Here is a 23,925-nt window from a genome sequence, read left to right as displayed (position 1 = left end):
ATTGTACTTTTAGTATCTGATAGAATTCAGTGATGATTTTAAATTAATTTGTACTTACCAAAACGCCTGCTACATGTGTTTGAAAGTATACAGGCAGGAAGGTTATGATTATGATTCTTTTTTTAATGTTTATTTATTTATGAGACAGAGAGCAAGTGAGCGAGGGGCAGAGAGAGAAGGGGATACAGAATCCAAAGCAGGCCAGGTTCCGAGCTGTCAGCACAGAGCCTGGTGCGGGGCTTGAACCCATGAACTGTGAGATCATGACCTGAGCTGAAGTCAGATGCTTAACCGACTGAGCCACCCAGGCACCCCGGTTATGATTATTATTAATCAGTTTACAAAAGGGATTTGTAAACTCCTTACTGAGAACATAGCTGTAAACTAATAAAGTTCCTCAGTGCAGGATTCTAGCTGGCCCTGGGTATTGCCGTTATTCAGGCAGGCGTATTTCAGGACCTCTTGACCCCATATTCATTGATTGGTCTATCTTAATGTAAAACCAGGCCAAAGAAAAAGTGATAAATTTGGAACTAGGGAAAGAGACAACAAAGAGCAAAAATAACCTTTTCTCCTAGCACTGACACCTTTGCCCTTGAGATATAATAGAGAGTTAGTGGTTCTTAAACCCAGGTATATGGTGGTTCCAAAGTAATGGCCAAGATGAGACAACTTGATCCATATTTAAACTCCATTTTATATGTAATTTCTCTAGGCAATCTGGAGTATGGTGGTAAAGTTATTTCCTCTGCTTCCAAGCTCAACTAACAACATACTCATACTTTTGTTTCAACTTCAAAGTTACTATCTCAGAGAAATAAGTTCTTTCTTGAATCCAATATATATTAGCTTTTCCCCCCCACCCTCTGTAGTCATTCTTGGCACACTATTGACTTTTCCTTCATAGCACTTAACCATGATTTATAATCTTTTATTCCTGATTTTACCACTCTGATGTCTATTTTTACCATTAGACTGCATACACAATGGAGGTCTCTTTAGGTCACAACTTTATTACTCAGTACCTTTCATACGATAAATATAAACATATAGTTTACATTCAATAAATACTTATTAAGTGAAAGCAGGAGGGCTCAATAAACTAAGAAGAGGAAGAGCTGCAGTAAAAGTATTAGCATATGGAGAATGGGATTATATCACAATACCGTCTGAGAGCCCATAGGAGCTAAGAAAACTCAGTGATTTGCCTTACCAGTCCTGCATGGGAATAACTAAATCCTGCTTCTCGAGACACAGACCAGTTGGCATGCTCTTCAATCACTGACATATCTGGGAACTTTACCACACTGCTGAACCAGTCAAACTCCAACTCTAAGCATGGGGTTTCCTAAGAGATGGAATAAAAGTTATCATATATATTATGCTTGACTATAATGAAAGAAAAATTCTAACTTATGATAATAAAAAGCTTACTTTATTTGGATTTGACCCAGTAACACCAATAGGGTTCAGCAAATCTTCTAATCCATGAGGTACTGGCCAAAGATTCAAAGCCATTTTTCCAGATACTAGAGTATCTGTGTAATCAAACAAGTTTATATTTCCCCAGGCCAATGGACAGTGTTCCTTAAAAAACACAGAGAAAAGTATTCACTACTCTGTGGATTAAATTATAAAATGCATTTCAAAACACTTTTCTTTCCCAGAAAGAATTCAATAACTAATCATTACAATTATATCTATAATAAGTCATACTAATTTTTTTGAAAGTATAAGCACTCTCTGTTTCCCCATTTGAAATTACACGTATTTTTCCTTACTTATGAGTAAGTAACATGAACCAAAGCAAGCTAGGAAGACATTAGCATGTCGTCATTTAACAGGTATTTGTGTGCAGTCACTTTGCATGTTTAAAAAATTGTATCAGTGTGAACTCAGGAAATACTCATCATAAATAAATTCGGGAAGCTCTCCAAAGGTACTTACTCTTAGACACATTCATTTATTAAAAATTTTAAAATATTTGATCAATTTTTAAATGACGAAAAAATCCATTTCTTGATAAAAATTCAAATCAGCAGTTATAATTAGGAGCTTTTAGAAGTAAATGTAATTATTCTTTCTGAAATACTTTACCTCTTTAGCACCCTTTCGGCCTTTAACAGAACAAATGGAAAGGCAAAGTCGAGCAGCACGAGGAAGATCAGGAATGTATATATCGTAATTTAGCCATTCATTCCACCTATGTAAAATGTTAAAGGAAAAAATAATTTACCATAAAAAGGCTTCATCCAGAGTATATAAATGACTCCTACAAATCATCAAGAAAAAGAGAAATCAAATGAAAAGCAGGCTGGAGATCAACTGGAACAGGCATCCTTCACAAGGTCATATCCAAACGGCCAATAAACATAAAAAAGTAGTCAATATTATTTACCATGCAGAAAATGCAAAATAAAACACCATGGAGATATCACTAAGGTAAGGATGTGGTTAAGGAAATCAGGAAATCAGGAAATCTCATATACTGTGGAGTGATGAGTATTTGAGTATTTGCAAATATCCCCCAAATACAAACCGTCCAAATGTCCAAAAGTGGAATAAATTGCAGGATAGTCACATAATGGTATACTATACAGCAATGGAAATAAACATGTTACTTACAATATGGATGAAATCTTACAAACATGAGTGAAAGAAACTAGACACAGAAGAAAATTGGTGCCTTGAGTACATTTAGATACAATTCAAAAACAGTTCAAATGAACAAACAATGTTAGAAGTCAGGATAGTAGTTGTCTAGGGAGGTGAGAAGGTTAATGGGAAGGGGCAATGTCATATTTCTGGTAAATGTTCTATGTCTTCACCAGCATGGTGGTTAAATGGGTATTAACTTTGTGAAAAGTCAATGAAATATACAATTAGATTTATATATTTGTATGCATTTGTGCTACACTTTAGTAAAAAAAAAATTAAAAACAAACCAGCTTATAGAAAAGGCACACAGAAACTAAACAAGAAGCGTGAGATTTCCTATTATGATTACAATCATATTTACTCTTATATATGGTGTAGTGTTACTCAGAATAACCCATTAAATAAGACAGTATGTTAATAAAATGAAGGACATGTAAGCAGAAGTATTTGAAGTTGAACGTAACTCCTTCACGAGAGGTAATACTTAACGTTCATAATAAGGAAAGAATTAAAAGTTGCTATAGAAAGTGATGATAAAAAATTACTCAAATATTTATGATAAACTCCTTTCAATTTACTGGATATTACATGTGAAATTATGTCTATTTTGTTGGACATATTTGTAAAGAGCCAAGTATAACATATTGTTTTGTTTTGAAACAATATAGCAATAGCTACAAAACATTATAGCAACAGCTACCAGTTATAAACTCAGAAGTCAGACTAAGTTGAGTAGAATCTTGTTTCTACTATTTTATTAAATGTGTAACCCTTGCTTTTGTCTGTTTTCTCATCTGTGGAATGAGACTAATAACAGTATTTACTCTATAAGGTTGTTGTGAAAATCAAATGAGATAACACAAGTGAAAGGGCGCCTGACTGGCTCAGTCAGATAACACAAATAAAGTGATCAGAATAGTAACTGGTCCATGGTAAACGCTCAAGTGCTCGGTATTAACCAAGAAAATTTTTCAATAGGCTTTTTCATAACTCTATTTTTTATTATAAGTAAAAAAAGACAATAAAATGACACAAAAATTCTATTTTTAATTAGCCAAACTAGGGTATAAACTTTATCAATAAAATAAGTGCTATTTATGGGCAAAGATGAAAAAAATACGGTCTTTTGATGCAGAGAAAGCTTACATTTAATGGGAGAATTTAGTAATGAGGAATTCTAAAGGGAAAGAAACAATAATTATAGGCAGAAGAAATACCGTGGGTTTTGATAAGTCTACAGTAATTTAAGAAAAATTAAAGACACAGGTACTTAAATGTACCTGTTTTTATTACTTCTAAATCTTTAGAATTGCTCATAATTAATGAGGAATATTCCACACACTTTCTAAGAGAGATATATCCTATGAGTGTAGTTGTTCAATACTATGCTAATTGACTAAAGTATGTTTCTCTGTTTCTCTAAAGTCCATACAGACATGTGTGCAAACACCAATTAAGTTCTTTATTTTTATGCAATGGTTTGATATATATAGTCCAAACTGGTTTTGATTTTGGGAGAGAACTGGTAACCTCTATGAAGAAAGCATTATGTATCTAGTTTATCTCATATATGGGAAGCATGGATTTGGAACAATCACTTAATCTCAGTAAGAATTTTTAAAAAATCTACTTTTCTACCTTTCCAATAACTTCATATTCTTTTATCCTTGACTTTAATTCCGTAAATACAGAAAAGTTAAAAAAAACTACTTAAATCCTCATACTACTACCATAGAGATTTTACCCTCTAACCAGAGAATTTTTTTAAAGTTTTATTTATTTATTTATTTATTTATTTATAAAATTTTTTTTTTAACATTTATTCATTTTTGAGAGACAGAGAGAGACGGAGCATGAGTGGGGAAGGGGCAGAGAGAGGGAGACACAGAATCAGAAGCAGGCTTCAGGCTCTGAGCTGTCAGCACAGAGCCAGACACAGGGCTTGAACTCACAAACTGCGAGATCATGACCTGAGCTGAAGTCAGACACTCAACCAACTGAGCCACCCAGGCGCCCCAAAATATTTTTTATTTTAATCCAATATAGTTAACATACACTGTTATATCAGTTTCAGGCATACAATATAGTGATTCAAAATTTTATGCAGTACTCAGTGCTCATCATGATGACTGTATTCTTAATCCCTATCCTCTATTTCTCCCATCTCCCCGTGACCTCCCCTCTGGTAACCCTGTCTGTTCTCTATGGTTAAGAGTCTGTTTCTTGGTTTGCATCTTTCCCCTCCTTGGTTCATTTGTTTTGTTTCTTAAATTCCATATGAGTGAAATCATATGGTGTTTGTCTTTCTCTGACTTACTTCACTTAGCACTATACTTTCTAGCTCCATCCATGTTGCTGCAAATGGCAAGACTTCATTCTTTTTTTTTTTATGGCTGAATACTACTCCATTGTATATATATACCACATCTTCTTTAGCCATTCATCTATTGATGGACACTTGAGTTGTTTCCATAATTGGTGTATGGTAAATAATGCTGCTATAAACACAGGGGTGCACAGATCTTTTCAAATTAGTGTTTTCATATTCTTTGGGTAAATGCCAGTAGTGGGATTACTAGGTCATAAGGCAGTTCTCTTTTTAATTTTTTTGAGGAAGATTCTTTGGGTAGTATGGACATTTTAACAATATTTGTTCTTCTAATTCCTGACCATGGAATATCTTTCCATTTGTTTGTGTCATCTCCAATTTCTTTTAACAATGTTTTATAGTTTTCAGAGAAAGGTCTTTCACCTCTTTGGTTAAGTTTATTCCTAGGTATTTTATTATTTTTGGTACAACTGTAAATGGGACTGCTTTCTTACTTTCTCCTGCTGTTGCTTCATTATTGATGTACAGAAATCCAACAGATTTCTGTACACTAATTTTGTGTCCTGTGACCTTACTGAATTAATTTATTAGTTCTATGGGTCTGTTGGCTAGAGTCTTTAGGATTTTCTATATATAGTATCATGTCATTTGCAAATAGTGGAAGTTTTACTTCTTCCTTGCCAATGTGGATACCTTGTATTCCTTTTTTTTTTTTTTTTGAATGATTACTGTGTCCAGGACTTCCAGTACTATGTTGACTAAAAGTGGTGAGACTGAACATCCTTGTCTTGTTCCTGATCTTAGGGGGAAAGACCTCAATTTTTTACCATTGAGTATGATGTTAACTGTAGGTTTTCTACAGATGGTCTTTATTATGCTGAGGTAAGTACCCTCTAAACCTACTTTGTTGAGAGTTTTTATCATGAATGGATGTTGTACCTTCTCAAATGGTTTTTCTGCATCTGTTAAAATGATCATATGGTTTTTATCCTTTCTCTTAATGATGTGAAGTATCACGTTGATTGATCTGCAACTACTGAACCCCTTGCATCCCAGGAATAAATCTCACTTGATTGTAGGGAATTTTTTTTTAAGTTTACTTATTTTGAGATAGAGACAGAGAGAGACAGAGAGACACAGAGACAGAGAGAGAGAGAGAGAGAGAGAGAGAGAGAGGGAGAGAGAGAGAAAATCCCAAACAGGCTCTGTGCCACCTGAACCCATGAACCTCGAGACCATAACCTTGAACTGAAATCAAGAGTTGGACACTAATTTGACTGAGTCACCCTGGTGCCCTGACCCTGTGAATGACTTTTTAAAAATGTATTGTTGGATTTGGTTTGCTAATATTTGTTAAGGATTTTTTGCATCTATGGTCATCAGAGACACTAGTCTATTGTTCTAAACTAGGGAATTCTTCAAGAAAAGATAATCAAATGAAAGTCCTTTCTAAATAGTTAATTTACTAAAATTTTGAGCTTTTAATCTTGTATTATTAAACAAATTTACCTTCTACTTTTATAAAACTAGTTTATTTACTTTTGATACTTGAAACAACTAGGACAGATCTACCCAATATTATTTTGGGGTCTTTGCTTGGGATTGTTGAACTCCTTAGATTGTTTATAGGTTTCACAAAATTTAGAAAATTTTTGGCTATTATTTCCTCAAACATTGTTTTTCTCTTCCTCACACAACCACCCCACCCAACCTGTGACAGACATGCAGTGTGGATGGTAAATAAACTTTTGCTGTTATAACAAAATTTTAAAAGATCCTGTAGTTGTTTGTTTCACAGTGCAATCTAACTTAAATGATGTGTTTTCTGACTGACAATTGTTCAGGTAGGGCAAGGAACTATTTCGCTTCTTCCTGGTAGAGAAGGCTATCATCTCTTTGTACATCACCTAAGCCCTAGAATGATGGCCACATCCAGCAGCTTAATTATGTACAAGACCAGAACTTTTTCTGGACTCTTCTAGAATTCAGTCTAAATTCATTATAAAATATACTTCTGGATGTTTTACTAGTTGTCTTTATTGCTAGTCTACAAAAATCCATCTTTAATCTTAATAACAATCTGAGTGCTCTTAAAATATTTCTATTATATTCATGGGTAGATTCTTTTAAAAAAAATTTTTTTTTAAAATATTTATTTATTTTTGAGAGACAGAGTGAGACAAAGTGAGACTGGGGGAGGGGCAGAGAGAAAGGGAGACACAGGATTGGAAACAGGCTCCAGGCTCTGAGCTGTCAGCACAGAGCCTGACGTGGGGCTCGAACCCACAGACTGTGAGATCATGACCTGAGCCGGAGTCGGACGCTCAACTGACTGAGCCACCCAGGCGCCCTGCCCCCATGGGTAGATTCTTAATTCCCAAATCATTCCACAAAGAGCCAAAGAAATGGCAGTATGGCAAACTGTTGGATTATATTACCTTTTATTTCTTCATTATATCTCGGCAGTAATCATTTAAAATGTTCCTTAAAACTTCCCCTCCTTCTAAGAAACTGATTTGTTCCCAAAGACTCTTCATTTGAATGTCATAAATACTTATTCCTGTGAGTGATGTGAGTGCCTCAGAGTAGTCTAGCTCTGCAGTTGTCTGCCAACTCTCACTTCTTCTTAATGTAAATGGAAATGGAGAGATGAATAAAATGCTAGGTTTATTTAGCATTTAGATCTAAGGTGGGGAATCATCATGGTATAAAATGTAATCATATTCTGTTTTCTACTTGATATAACGGAAACAGAGAATCAGAAAAGTCTTTCACATAAAATTTTACAGAGACTCCATAAAATGATCTTGTGACTGATACTCATTTGACCGAAAGACCTTATGGTTCTATATGTAAGTGTCTGGTAATTTATATGAGTTGTATAAAACTAATGATGCCAAAAAAAAAAAAATGCTTCTTGTATTGATTACATTGCTAAACACTAACAGGGCTTCCTTACCTGGGATTAGAACAAGGTACTCTTTGAGTGTTCACATTATCACATAAGGGTTCTCCTCCATGATAGATACCTGTTCGAACATAGATCTTAAAAAGAAAAAAAAAAGTATGTGTATACAAATATATACAAACATAATACACACGGGCGTGCACACACACACACACACACTACAGAACCAATAGTAAAATAATGTAACTGATATAAATGAAGAATCTATTAGAGGTTTCTGTTCAGATATAGCTTTTCTGTTCTCCCTTCACATATATAATAAGGTATGTAATTTAGAGTTTTTCATATTTTAGGAAGATAAATTAGTACATATACTAAATATTACTTCATATTCTTAGCAGCTGGAACAGCACTCCATAAAGACATTAATATTTCTGCAACAAATCACATTAATATTTATACTAACTGGGATATAAAAAGACTATAAAAATTCCTGTTTCAGGTTGGGTCAGGTTTTGCTGACAAATGAATTCTGTAAACACTTGGTTTTAAGAACTTAGATTTATGGAAATTAGAATTATTAGAATATTAGAATTATGGAAATTAGAATTGCAGAGAAAGGACTGTACACTGTGCAATAGCTAAGGCAGAGGAGCAGTACTGTAGCTCTCTGAAACACAGTGCGGGTCAACAGATTATTATATACAATGCAGTTAAAAAGTTTATGTAAAATAATTTATATAAGATAATAAGCATCAACACTTGACTTCACCTTGTCGATGTCTCGAATATTTACATTCACATAGGTTGCACAAAGGATTTTTATTCTGAGTGCACTATTTATAACCCAAAGGGACTTTGTAGATGTTTCTCCATTCATATATGGTGTAGCTGTGGAGATGCGTCTGGAATAAGATGGCATTGTGAAACAGTCCATTGGCAGTTGGGAGTAAAGGCTTTCTTTAGCCATCAGCATCAAATTGGGCATCCTCCCAAGCATTATACAGCTTCTTATGTACTGTAAAAGATGAAGAGGGGAGGGGAGAAGTAATTTCTTATAAGGTATTTCATTTTAAAAGCAACATGTAAGCAAAAAACAACAAAAAAAAGGAATTAAAAACAATGACCAAAGGATATTCATTATGAAAACACTGTTTATATCTTTTTTTTTAAGTTTTATTTATTTAAGTAATCTCTACACCCAACATGGGGCTCCAACTCACAACTCCAAGATCAAGAGTCACATGTTCTTCCAACTGAGCATGTGGTGCACCAACACTGTTTATATCGCAATAAACAATTTAATCAGCTTATCCATATGTCTACAGTCACACCTCAAATATTAAATACATAAAACCTAAGGAAGAAAAGCATCTATTCTCTCAAATTAAACACATCATCAATCTCTCAAATTAAGTAATTATAGTATTAAAAATAAACACATGAATACCAATCATTAACATTAATCACTGAATTTTCAAAAAGTATGTCCTAAAAGTACAGATATTTGCCCCAACTTTTAAATTTAAATTTAATATTTTTGAAGCTTGTTACTCACCTTATACTGACTTAGAGGATATTTTTCAAGGAAGTATTCATCACATCCACACACTTTTAAAATATACTTGCCCTGGTATTCTAAAACACAGAGTTTTAGTTGTTCAGATGATAGCAACATACTTCGAGTTTTTTTCCTGATTGCTTCAGCAATTACTTGTTCTGGCACACAGTCATGGTTGATTTTCAGAGTATACTTCTGCTTGTCATTATTTGGAGAAACTATTACCCAAATCACCACTATTATTTGCCCTGTAACAGGAAAACATTATTAGATGCAATCACCATATAAATTTCATTTGACAGATTTCAAAAAATATGCACTACCATTATTCTAATCAAAATCGGAAATTACTTATAATCAAACTAATTAAGTACAGGTAAATATCAGGTAGAAACCATAAATCTTCAAATACGATAGGGCTGCCAGACCATGCTCAGATCTCATGTTTTATGGCAAGCACCCAACACTGTGATTAGTGGGTCACAAGTACCTGAGGCCAAGCTAATTTCCATTCTAAACTTCATGACATACTTCATGACTACAACCCCTGTGAAAAGTGACTTATGATGCTATCAAAGGTTCAACAGTACTTAAAATACAGAAGACTTTCTGGCAACTATGGGAAAGAATCGTGGAGACATGAAGAAAATGCTGAATCAGAATAAAAGAAAAGATGGTGGAGGAAGGAAAAGAGTATGAATCTTTAAATGTTTTCCTTCTAAGATAAATTAAGCTGGGAGAAGGGTGGAAGATGATGAAAATGGAAAGATTTAAACGATGGTAGAGTGGTCTGGGTGTTCACAGTACAATTCTTTCAACTTTTCTGCATGTTGGAAAATTTTCATAAAGAATGTTGGAAAAAAATGAAAAGAGAATTCCATTAAAAAATTTTTTTTAATGTTTATTTACTTGTGAGAGAGAGACAAAGCATGAGCAGGGGGGAGGAGTAGAGAGAGGGGGAGACACAGAATCAGAAGCAGCTCCAGGCTCCAAACTGTCAGCACAGAGCCCGATGCGGGGCTTGAACTCACAAGCCATGAGATCATGACCTGAGCCAAAGGCGGACGCTTAACTCACTGAGCCACCCAGGTGCTCCCAAGAGAATTCCATTTTAAAAGGTATACTAGAGTAGAGAAGATTTTCAAATGAAGACCTTATGTTATACTGCATTAAACTACTTTGAATATTTTGGGTGGAATAGTAATAAGATGTCTTAACGTATTCTACTATCAAAATTTTGTATTTAATTGTGTGTGAGAGTTAACTTATTCTGTAACTTCAAATTGAAGCCTTCACTTTGTTATCTTGGAAAATACAGATATTTATCTGATACAATGATATTTTCATTTCCCAAACTATAATATAGTTTATAAATTTCCATGTTCACTTAATTCTAGAAATTGATTCATTAAGTATCAAAAGTCAATCTATATATTATTCACTATCAGATTTAATTATTGCATTTACCACTAAGAAATTTGTTTTTCTTTCTACATATGATAAAAGATAACAAGAATGTGCAAAGTTTTCCCAAAATTTCATAAAGTATTTCTATTTATAATTTTTTTGGTAAAAAGATAATTGATCGTAACTGTGTAATAATGAATTTCACAATCAAAGTTCTTTAGTTTTATTCTAAGATACAGAATTCACCAAGGGATCAGCACCATATGCACACAATTCATTCAATCAATAAATATTCATTACATACATATGTATTTGGCAATCAGCTATATCTTGTCAGCATAAGCAGTCCCTGCCTTCAAGAAGCTTATCATCCAGCATCTAGTAAAAAGACTAGGCACAGATAGAAATTTTTATTATAGTAACCAATTATGGTAGATTGACAATTTTCTTACCTTTATCTAGTTTATTATATATGTGCTTTGGCAGTTCTGGTGAAGATTCTACATTTGGAGGATAGACATACATTGCTCTACTATGAGGTGAATTAAGATCCCGAAGATCCACAGCTTCTTTACAAACATTCAGAATATTTCTTCGGAAGTCCTGTACTTCTGGATCTTTAACCATATCAAATTCACACACTGGCATGCCAATAGCAAAACCTTAAAAAATTACATAAAGAATATAACATTCTATTAAACATAAAGTATGAACATGTTTCTTACAAATGGGGAATTTGACAGATCTGGAAGATCACAATAGAGTAAAGAGGTCTCTCTGGGTTTAAAGAAATTTTAATAAATACATATAGTAAAGTAAGAGTTGACAAGGACTCAAATATCTTTAACATACAGAACATAATATATTCAGCGATTTGGATCAGAGGTAGCAAACATCCGTGTAATTTTTTTTTTTGAAGAGTAATACAACAAAACTGGACTATAACAAATCTAAGCCAACCCTACAAATGATATTTCTTAAAGAAAAATTTAACACCAAGGTGTTAAAAATAGTTTCTTAGCCAAATAATCAAAAGATTATTATAGATTTGTAATGGTTTTTATTTCAAAATCTATTTACCTGAGATTACAAAGGTAATTAACTGATTCAGACAGAAATATTTTAGTAATGAGAAAACAGTTAAGTTTCATAGTTATTTGCTTTTAGAATAGGACGACAATGCCATTTAGTTAAAAACTGTGTCATACCAATTTCTCGATTGAGGATCTTTTCTTCACGGTTGCCTACTGGCTCAATTACTTTTAAAAAGGGTTGAAAAAGCCGAAGGTCACAAAGTCGTCTTGTTTCATCAAAAAATTCTTCCCTTTCTGCTTCTTGGGTAACACTTACGAAAATGTAAGAAGATTCATCTTGAAGAAGTTGATGGAGAGGATATTTTCTTGCTTCTTTAAATAATTCATGCTTTATAGTTATTAATGTAGCCTCACGGAGGCATTCTAACGTCACTATCATTCCATTTGGTAGTAAACATTCTACTAGGATTCTTGGGGGCATCAAGTGGATGCCCCACAGTTCACCTGATGATGGTCTTGGAGGCATTGTTCTGATCCTTTACAAGTTTTACATATAAAACTGTTTCAAGGAATTAGATGCGTGGCTGTCCCAAAGCAGAAATCTAAACCGAAGGGGGGAAAAAAAACATATGTTAAAACAAAAACAACTATAGAAGAGTACATTTATGGCATTACTAAATGTAAAAACTTTTTCTGTAGTTTAATTGTTAGGGCAAGTATTTATCTTAAATATTTTAATGGAGACTGTTGCTCCAAATTAGGCTGAAGGAACTGATTCCAAAGCAGAAATTAGAAAAAAACAAAAAAACAAAAACAAAAACAACCAAAAAAAAAACCAACCAAAAAACCACTTGAATTTAATTATATTTAATAAAATCACTAACTAAAAACATTTTATTTTACTAGATTTTTTAAGTCAGGTTTTATCAGACAGAGCTGAAGCTATGGGAAGAATGAACAGTAAATTGTAACTGAAACTAAAATTCCCATCACATATCACCTTTATCATTCTCTTCTATTTTCTAGAGCAAGAGAATCTGAGCTGGAAAGGATCTTTTAGATCATGGGTCCATTGCTCTCAATTTAAAGATGAGTAAAGGCGAGAGAAGTCAAATCTTCCTTTTCACTCCCTATCTGTACTCTGTGGTAATGGGAAATTACATGGCTTAGTCTTTTTCTTAAATTAATCTTTGTAATTTCCCTCTTTGTACTGATTATTGTCTAAGTGACTTCATAGACCATTCTGCTTTGAAAGTATAATTTAGGTATATATTCACTATAATATAAAGTGTCATCAATGCATTTTCCCTGAGATATGATGAATTTGAATGATTCATCTACTTTATCAAATAACCCACTAATACTTCTGATTGAAATGAATTGATCTACACACAAATGAGACCCACTGACTCTCTTTGTTAGTACAGTGTTAGAGTAGTTGTAATATTTTTAAAAATATTAAGTAGTATTATGATTAGAAGCCCTAATTTTTAAAGATGTCAACAATCTCGGGGATTCTTTAGAAGATACTACAAAACCCACAAAGCACAAGTTCATTCTTGCTACTTATGTTTATATTTTCTTTTATTCAGTAAGCTACACTGTAAAGGCAGTAAAAAAGGTAAAGTGAGAGACACTAAAGAAATAAAAAAGAAACGAAAGTCAGGCTAGAGAAATGAACCAAAGGCTCAGGTAACTTCAGGCACTGTGGACAACAGCCATAAATGACACTTTGTTTATTAACTAAAAAAGTACTGGGGCTAAAAAAAAAAAAAAAAAATGTACTGGGGCTATTCTACAGGACCATGTTAGGTCCTGGGAATATGATAATGGGATAAAATAGACATGGCCCTTGTCCTTACAAGGCAAAGTCAAGAGTATGAAGATTATGTGTTTGTTGGGTATAGGATAATTAAAATCACAAGTAATTAAATCCAGAAACTTTCTTTCTCTGACTCCTGTATGTCATGCCCATCAAAATCTAATCCATCAACTTTGTTAATTCTATTCCCTGAATCTGTATACTCCACTACCAGTCTTAGTACCCTGGGTCAGGCCACTACTATTTCTTGTCTAGACTGCTAAAGCCTAAATTGTCTCCCTAGATCTAGGTTTGCCCCCTACAATCCATCTTTCTTTCACCTTACAGCCAGTAGGAGCTAGAGGGCAATAGGGACTACTTTGGGTACACATTTCCACTGGTCAGTTGCAGACAAGTGCTTACAGTATGCTTCAGAGTTCTAACACATGAAGGAGTTAAAAAATACAAATAGAAATTTCAAGCCCTCTCGCATCTCTAGAAATACAGAAATCAACTGGAAGACAGTAAAGAATATAAAACTATTTTTAATAGTTGAAAATGTTTCTTCAAGTTTATAAAAGAGTCCCACTGAAGTTATAGGATTTAAAATATAATTATTCTATTTCCTATACTTTTAAATGAAAATTCATTGGTTACTAAAAAGACCAGATGGATCAATCTGTGTGCATAATTATAGAAGTGACTTAAGCTAAGCTTTTTAAAACATACAAAAAAATTTGAAGAATGCAAGGGAAATGCCAAATGACTACTTTTAAATGATGATCTGCCTGCGTAAAAAAGTTCAAATAAAAACAAAACAAAACCACAAGCCACACTAAAACAGCAGCTGTGTTTATAGTTTGCTTTGTTGAATAGTAATAACAGGTCTATGGTATGGAATCATAGGGGCACCTATTTTATATAATAAATAACATCTCAGAATCTCATATGTTCCCTAAGAATTACCAAGAGGGAAGTCTAGTACAGTAGAGAGATCATGGATTCTAATCTTTATCCTACTACGGTATATTTATGGGCAGTTAACAACCATTAAATATTCAAGACACACTCTTCTTATTAAAAGAGTAAATGTGATCATAGTCATAAAACACTTGGAGATCATGGAAGCCAGGCACTGGTTGGCACTATGGTAGTACTAACTAGAAGACAGAAGATGCTAACTTTCTTATTTGTCTTATGTCAGGCCTTATTCTGTACAAACCATTACCTCAGAGCTCACATAAACAGAAGCGTAGAAGAAGGGAATGGAGCTAACATTACTGTTAGTCCGCATATATCATACACTTAGGTGGGCAATAACCCTTTCAGGATAGGCATTAACATTTTACACATGATAATGTAAAATGACCTACAGGAAACTGAAGGCCAGAGATGTGAAGTTATTTGCTATGGATTTTGAAGCCAGGTCTAGATGATTTCAAAGTGCACACTATGACCATTCTGCTGTTTGGGCTTCAGTTATAGCCAGGTGATACTCATTGGTGGTGAATAAGAAAAATGGGTCTGAAGTTACACAGGATTTAAACTCTCCCTGTCGGGTGGGGAGGGCGGGGTGCCTGGGTGGCTCAGTTGGTTAAGCATCTGACTCTTGATCTTGGCTCAGGTACGAGCCTCATGTTGGGCTCTGCGCTGACAGCATGGAGCCTGCTTGGGAATCTCTCTCTCCCTCTCTCTGCTCCTCCCCTGCTTGTGCTCACACATAGTCTCTCTCTCAAAATAAATAAGTAAACATTAAAAAAAAAATCTCATTGCCTTAGTAAGTAGCTGCCTTGGGCAGTTTAATTCATCTCACTGAACTTCATTCTTTCCACCCCTCCTTAGATTGCTAAATTGGCATAATGGCAGAAAATTCATCAAATTGTTGTATTAAATGAGGCAATATATGAAAAACATGTAAGCAAAGAGACTGGCATACAGTAAACACTCAATAAGTGTTAAATATTACTAATAAACCTGTAAAGTACACCCACACTATCTTTTCAAGCTATTGTGAATTATCCAGGAATGGTACCAGATGGGGATGGAAAAAGGGGTTTGAGTTCTCTTAGGGAGGCAAGTAAATGAGCCTTATAAAGCAGTGCTAGTTTCAAGAGCTGAATCTTGAAGGTAGCACTGGCAATGCAAGGCTGACACACAAGTCTGGAATAGTACTGAGTGGCTCAGAGGCTGGCACCTTCGTAGCTGTTTCTAGTTCCCCAGACTCCTAATATTCCTATTTAAATGGTACAGCCATCTACAGCTTAAGTAAGGAATCCCTTGTCCCTGGTTATTCCCCCTCCACCTTTTTTTTTTTTTTTTTTTTTGAGAAATATCTACTTGTGCTAGGCTCTAGACTAAATATGCTATGAAAACTAAAGTAAATAAAATGTGTTCTCTTTGGTTGTTGAGGGACTCATGGTTTATTGGGGAATGAAGTTAAAAACAACTTTGAAAATGGAAAAGTTGTTATCAGAGAGAACATGCACTTTGGAAGAGTCACAGGAATTGTCCCAACTGCCTGAGGAAGTTAGAGAAGGCACCAGCAAGATAAAATTTAAGGAGAATATTATAGATTAGTAGGGATTTTGCACAGAAGGTAGCTTGGACATGGGTGAGATGGATGAGGAAAGCATTTTAGATTGCCACAAGAGTACACGTGCAATGTCACAGACTGAAAGGACACAGCCTGTTACCAGCAATACAAGTTTTTCATTATTTGAGACTGAAATGCATGGGAATGGGTAGGGTGTGTGACAGGAGGGAGACGGGAGAGGTAGGCAGGGGCCAGAAAGGTGGGCAGACCCCATGTTAAGGAGTTTAAATTTTATGTAGTACATTATAAGTAAAACAGAGTCTTCTAAAGTATTTTGAATAAAGAACTTTATGACACTTTTTTCCATGATTTTAAATTTCAGATTTTTAAAAAATATTTCTTTTCAGGGGCACCTGGATGGCTCAGTTGGTTAAGTGTATGACTCTTGGTTTTGGCTTAGCTCATGTTTTCCTGGTGGTGAGATGAGCCCCATGTAGGACTTCACACTGGGCACAGAGCCTGCTTGAGATTCTCTCTCTCCATCTCCCTCTGCCCCTCCCCAGCCTATACTCTCAATCTCTCTAAAAAAAAAAAAAATGTATTTATACACACACACACACACACACACACACACACACACACACACTCATATATATGTATAGAATTTTTTTAAATACAAGATATAATCAAATAAGCATGAAATCAAGGTACGAAAACATACCTTCTCAATTCCCCGAATTTGGACAAAAAAATCCCTAAAGTTAAGAAATCAGTGTATATACATATATAACATTTTACATAAAAGGGCCTTTATAGAAAAAAAACCAATTGCTGATAAAGAAGGTTTATCCAAATGTAAGTGCATAATCTATTTACAAAGAAAAATAACTTATTTGAAAAGCAATAGAGGGCAACAAATCACTATAAAACTAATACTCTACTGGGCTTTTGAGTTCAGAATGCCAGGACTAAATATGCATATACTGAAAAATCAACAAGTATTCAGGATTCTTAGGAAATAAATTGGTTTTACATATCCTAATTTTTTAAAATTTATTTTTGAGAGAGAGAGCGAGAGAGCGAGCAGGCACGTGCATGAGCAGGGGAGGGGCAGAGAGAGGAGAGAGAGAATCCTAAGCAGGCTCTACATTCAGCACAGAGTCTGACAGGGGTGTCGATCTCATGATCGCCAAGAGATCAAGAGTCAAAATCCAGAGTCAAACACTCAACCAACTGAGCCACCCAGGCACCCCCACAATTTACCCTTTTTTTGATGAGTTACAGTCTTCATTATAAAACCAATTACTGTGTTATTCTGAAACACAATACAGCAAAGCTCTTCAACATTATTGAATACTCTGAGTGTATTTTTGGCCCTAAACCCAATGACCCCAGGTTGGAGATGGTACTTTTAAAAATGTCCCCATCTCCTTGTTTTCTAGCAGTCAATGGTTACTTCTCAGCTGTGGCCTGCCTGCATATGATAGTAGCTTCCTCTTCTTCAGTTATTCATTTCTAGTCAGCATCAACACTTGACTACCATTTTATAACCGTCTATACATTAGAGACCAACAGACCAAATGAGGACACGAGAACCTTTGCAATACAAACTTGGGAGCACAAAATATGTAACAGATATCAGAGATTTTTGTATACTTCCTTGTCCCGGTGTTAAAATTACTGTTAAAAATTACTGTGTTTGGGCAGGAGGCACTGAAAGTCTTTGGTTCTTGGAAGATTCATTACCAGTCCAAGTGAGATTGATGGGTTTGCTCAGGTGGAGTAAAGACAACTTTAAGCACAAAATAAGCAACAGAAATGAACAGCAGAAAATAGTGTCAGATTCTCCATTGTCACTTGACTTTTATGGTGAAAGGTTTCTTAATTCATTGGACAATTCAACTTAAACATCAGATGTGCACTCTTTCAGTCTAAGAAGACAATGACATTTTGACAATTTTTAAAAATTCCTACATTCAAAGCCTCTCCTCGCTTATATTAATCTAAGGGTATTTTCAGGTTTCATCATTTAAGGCAAAGATTGTCAGACTATGGCCCACATGCTAAATCCAGCTCACCACCAGCTTTTGCAAATAAATTTAAATGGGAATACATCCAATAAATTGTGTTTATATATTGTAAATAATGCTTTCCCACTATAGCAGCAGAATTGAGCAGATGCTATAGAGACCATGTGGCTTAAAACATTTAATATCTGGCCCTTCACAGAAAAAGTTTACTGATCTCTGATAAGTTATCAGAATTAACCCGATATCAACTGGAGAGTTTTCTAAATGCATGCTGCTTAATAAATCATCCCTAACCCTGCCTTTTTTTTTTTTTTTAAACCATAATCGTATACTTTCACTCAAAGTCCTTTGGGGCTGAGATGGAGAGGAAGCATTAATTTTAAGCCAGTGAGGTCAAAATCCTGAAATAGGAAAGTATCTCAGAAGTCAATTAATTGGGTATTTTCAGCTTGGGGAGGTCACTGCCTGATACAGAATTTTTTGTGGAGCATTTCTAAAGTTATCCCTAAACATTATTATTTCTAATCTTCATTCCATACTTTCTGTCTTTTCTACCTCTTCACATGCTTGTCATGTTAGAATTTTTTCTGGGTCTTTTTACCTCCAGTTCCTTTAGCCATAATTCAAGCAAGATAGTTTATCATCAGCTTCTTTGTCATCACTTAATGTATTAAATACTTAAATACTTAATACTTAAATATTAAATACTTAAAGTATTCTTTTGCTAATACTCATCTCAAAATGCAGCAACCAAAATCTAGTATGTACCTGTGAATTATGAATCTCTGTAAACACACCCTAAGACTGCAGAGACCTTTTCGGACTTGATTACTTTAAAATATAAAGTATATTTTAGGTATTTTAATTCAGGTCTCAATTTCAAAATGTATGTTTTAAACACATTTAATTGTTTTTAAAATAATCAATAGTACATCTGCATCAGAAAGTCATTAAAAATAATACGGGGCACCAGGGTGGCTCAGTCTGTTGAGCGTCCAACTTCGGCTCAGGTCACGATCTCATGGTCTGTGGGTTTGAGCCCTGCATTGGTCTCTGTGCTGACAGCTCAAAGACTGGAGCCTGTTTCGGATTCTGTGTCTCCCTCTCACTCTCCCCTTCCCCTGCTCACACTCTGTCTCTCTGTCTCTGTCTCTGTCTCTCTCTCAAAAATAAACATTAAAAGAATTTTTTTAGAAGTCACCAGAAATAATAAAGCTATTTTGAAGTGTACACTTGGAAATTTAGGGGGTTATCTATACTGACTCCACTGGCAGCTTAATCACCTCAAACAGCCATAATTTTGCTAAAATAAGCAGCTTGTGTTTCCTAGAGATCTATGTTCCACAAATACAGAAGCTTCGTGAGTGTTTACTAAATGACCAAAAGTTTTACAAATACTTATTTCTCATTTAACTGATACATTTAGCCAATGCTATTTGATTTAATGGATACATTTATAAACCAGTAAGTGTATTTGGATATATGTTGACAAGATATTTTCACCCCTCATTCTCAGAGAGATCAACAAGGAAACATTAACATGTAGTTTTATTGCTAGTTCAGTTCCATCTTTTTATTTGCTCATTAACTAGAAAACATGCTTTCCTGTTTTTAATTACCAAATGAATCCTTACTTTAGTCTGATATAAAACAAAATAAAAAAACTTCTGTACTTTTACAGAAAGAACATGATGAAAATCTAGACTATTAATTCTATACTCTGATTACTCTCCTTAAAAGTTACTTTAAATACTTCCATTTAGTTACTCTCTTTCTTAATGTTACCCACTCTCTTACATATATATCTATGACTGTTTATTCTTTTTATTTTTTTAATTTTTTTTTCAACGTTTATTTATTTTTGGGACAGAGAGAGACAGAGCATGAACGGGGGAGGGGCAGAGAGAGAGGGAGACACAGAATCTGAAACAGGCTCCAGGCTCTGAGCCATCGGCCCAGAGCCTGACGCGGGGCTCGAACTCCCGGACCGCGAGATCGTGACCTGGCTGAAGTCGGAAGCTTAACCGACTGCGCCACCCAGGCACCCCTATGACTGTTTATTCTTAATAAAGTTATTAAACATATCCATGTTTGACTTGCTACTAGACTATGGACTCTTCCAGGATAAGGTCTTTTTTGGGTCACCACAGCCCTAGAGGATAAGAAGTAAGCAGGAAAATTAAATTGTTGAAGTTATCCCAGAGAAAATGTAACAAGGGCCTGAAACAAAGAGAAGTACCAATAGTAACAGAAGAGATGGACACAGATACCTGATAAAGGGAAATCAAAAACATCGAAAGACTAACTGGATTTGAAGGGTAAGAAGCGTGATTTTAAACAAATTTCACTGCAGTGGACATGCATGGGAAGCAAGTGTTTTTTGGTATAATTCTTCATGAGCCCTGGTTAGGGCCTCTAAAATTCTCTTCCTCCAAGAGTCACTGAGCTGTTGTTGGAGTGAATCCAAAGGGACAGCTGTAATATACACTAGTGCTGGAAGGATGTATTTTATCCACTTCTTTCAAAATGCTGTCCTTTACTGACCTTTACAAGCTGACCATGAGAAAACAGATTTAACTCATTCTTTTAGTTATTCACAGACCTTAACAACTTGGGGGTGGAAAATCGAGTTCTCATGACTGGTATGTAGAAAATTCAAATTCCTTTAGAAGGGCATACAATTCATTTTCACTATTAAATTCACAGTGCTGTGAAATACACTTGAGAGATTTAATGGGTTATTTAAAACAAGGGTTCCCAAATATGAGGTTCATAGATGGGCTTAGGAAGGGTCTGTGCTAATGGATTTTTTTAAAATAACGGCAAACAGTGAAGGTCTAAGTCAGTAATGCCTATGCCAATGTAGATTTGTGATTATCAATAAATGTGAATAAGGACTTTATTTAGGTGGGTTAAAAGAATCCAAGGTGAATAGCAGAATCAAATGGGGTAAACAAGCACAAGAGCCATTAATGAAGTGAAGTATAGATTAACAAATACTTGATCTTAGGTTATTACATAATGAATTTAAATTCCATATTTTATATAGATATGTAAAGAAACCTTACCAAATCTCAAAACATGTAATCACTAATTTTACCAATTTGAACTTTAAAAGTTCAAATTTTAGTGTGTGGTAGAATAAAATTTCTTAAAATTTAAGCTCAAAAGGAGACTAAATATTCACAGATAGAGATGACAAAGGGATAGATATGATTATGAGGAAAGGTAAATGTAGTTAAACCATGTGGAAAATACAAGAGATATTTCACAATATCATACAATTTAATAAGACAAATGATTCCACAATGACATAGTTTTCCAGGAAACGTTTCTTTTCTCTTTGTGAGGGAGTAAAGGTAGATTATTATATCTCCACATAAAACAAGCAGCAGGCAGTCAGAGGTCAGTGGTATATTAGGCAACTTTAGAAACTCCATTTACTTTTTTAGATCAAGATGGCAGTACGTGGTAAATTATGATTTCAAAATATAGAACTGAAACAATGACTAGTACTTCAAATGATAAAAATACATTAAGATTTCACCTTGATTTTCCTTTTTTAAAAATTTTTGTTTTTTTTTAATTGTTACTTATTTTTGAGAGAGAGAGAGAGAGAGAGAGCGAGAGCGAGAGCGAGCGAGCACCAGTGGGGGAGGCACACACAGAGAGGGAGACAAAGAATTCGAAACAGGCTCCAGGCTCTGAGCTGTCAGCAAAGAGCCTGATGTGGGGTTCGAACACACAAACCTTGAGATCATGAACTGAGCTGAAGTCAGATGCTTAACCAACTGCACCACCCAGGCGCCCCTCACCTTGTTTTTTCTGGTAGTAGTATATTTTTGCTATAATTCTTTGGTTCCTCCTTATTAGCCAGCACACCTTGTGACTGATGGCATGTACTGATAAGACAGGTGGACAGAATTAAGGGTGACTTCTTTTGCCCAAAGAAAAGGACAAAGCTAATGATTCCATAAAGAAAATCTAACCAGTGACTTGAGCTTTAACATCTTAATACCCCGAGCAAACAATCAATGGACCTGAAAACATTTTGGAAACTTCTACATTTTTTCAACTATGGTATTATTCAGTGTTTAACAGCAAAGAAAACAACATAAATGAGAGTAGTCTAGTTCTAAGGGTACAGCAGAAATGGCCTAACCAATGTTTCTGCTTTGGTTCAGATCACTGCTCCATCATCCTCAGCTCTACTGACCCTCTGGAGAACTCTGCAGTCCGTAAAACCTCCCCAGGAGTTTTCTTATTTGCACAAAGTGAATAAAAAGTTATTATCCCACAGTAACTTATAAGAATCCAATGAAATAACACATATAAAATCCTTAGCACAGTGCTTAGAGTATGAAAATTCAATAAAATTTCCCTCTCTTATCTACTGGATCAATTCTATCAAGATCCATGGGTCCAGAAAAGGGCCAGAACTTTATGGTTTCAAGCCGATTTCATAATTATGAAAAATTTTTTGATGCAGAGTATTTTGCTTATGTACTTGATATTTGTAGACATGTTTCTGTCCTCATCTTTATATTTGTCTCTGTATTCTTTAAAAAAAATTTTTTTAAATCTTTATTTATTTATTTATTTATTTTTCAACGTTTATTTATTTTTGGGACAGAGAGAGACAGAGCATGAATGGGGGAGGGGCAGAGAGAGAGGGAGACACAGAATCGGAAACAGGCTCCAGGCTCTGAGCCATCAGCCCAGAGCCTGACGCGGGGCTCGAACTCACAGGCCGCGAGATCGTGACCTGGCTGAAGTCGGACGCTTAACCGACTGCGCCACCCAGGCGCCCCTATTTTTGAGAGAGAGACAGCGTGTGAGAAGGGGAGGAGCAGAGAGAGAGGGAGACACAGAATCCGAAGCAGGCTTCAGGCTCCGAGCTGTCAGCACAGAGCCTGACGCGGAGCTCGAACTCATGAACCATGAGATCATGACCTGAGCTGAAGTCAGATGCTTAACCGACTGAGCCACCCAGGCGCCCCTTGTCTCTGTATTCTTAATGAACTGCAAAATGCCTAAAGGATGAGACCTGTATCTATTTAACTCAGTTTGTACACTCTGAGCAGAGCATAAGCATCAAATGGGTATTTGACATATTTCAATAATGATAAAACAATCACACAAGTCAACAAGAGACATAAGAAAAAAAACATACAGAACTACATGCCAAAAAAATCTTATTTTAGAATTATGCTATACATAATTTGTAAAATCTACTTCTTCACATTCATGCATGAGATTATACTAGTTTTCTTATTTAAAGAAATACAGACAAAAAGGAATGAGCAACAGAAACAAAAATGCAAAGTCATAGTTACAAATACTTTTGGCTCTTGGACTGAAAAAAATAACAACCAGTTAGGAAAAGAGAGAAGTGAAGGCAAATTACATAGACCATACCACTGATTTCTCTTCATGTTAAAAAAAAATGCCTTTTAATCATATTTGGTTTGATTGAAAATGGGCAGGAATGATCTTTTGGGGCTAAAACCCAACAACACAGCCCATCTTCTACATTAAGTAATTGACTATCTGGTTCACTTAAAGGAAATTTGGTATAATGTGGAGGATAATTTTTTTTTTAAGCATAAGAACAATTTATTTACAAAATGTCAAAGTCAGCTGCCTCATATTGGAGGATAAGTT

The 23,925-nt window shown here is 35.0% G+C and overlaps 1 protein-coding gene across 1 annotated transcript in view; it reads right to left on the bottom strand.

Annotated features, from left to right (window-relative positions):
- The window catches only part of PIK3CA (phosphatidylinositol-4,5-bisphosphate 3-kinase catalytic subunit alpha), an 82,344-nt gene that overhangs the window by 22,424 nt on the left and 35,995 nt on the right, over positions 1 to 23,925 (bottom strand). The window contains exons 2-9 of the mRNA XM_047875533.1: positions 12,072 to 12,499; positions 11,316 to 11,525; positions 9,454 to 9,704; positions 8,668 to 8,913; positions 7,947 to 8,032; positions 2,098 to 2,203; positions 1,435 to 1,587; positions 1,214 to 1,348 (exon numbers count right to left, since the gene is read on the bottom strand). Coding sequence (XP_047731489.1) covers positions 1,214 to 1,348; positions 1,435 to 1,587; positions 2,098 to 2,203; positions 7,947 to 8,032; positions 8,668 to 8,913; positions 9,454 to 9,704; positions 11,316 to 11,525; positions 12,072 to 12,423 — 1,539 coding nt within the window. The 5' untranslated portion in view covers positions 12,424 to 12,499. The remainder of the gene's footprint in view (positions 1 to 1,213; positions 1,349 to 1,434; positions 1,588 to 2,097; positions 2,204 to 7,946; positions 8,033 to 8,667; positions 8,914 to 9,453; positions 9,705 to 11,315; positions 11,526 to 12,071; positions 12,500 to 23,925) is intronic.

The sequence above is a fragment of the Prionailurus viverrinus genome, chromosome C2 (assembly GCF_022837055.1).
Source record: "Prionailurus viverrinus isolate Anna chromosome C2, UM_Priviv_1.0, whole genome shotgun sequence".
Taxonomy (NCBI): domain Eukaryota; kingdom Metazoa; phylum Chordata; class Mammalia; order Carnivora; family Felidae; genus Prionailurus; species Prionailurus viverrinus.
This window is presented reverse-complemented; position numbering and strand designations above follow the sequence as displayed.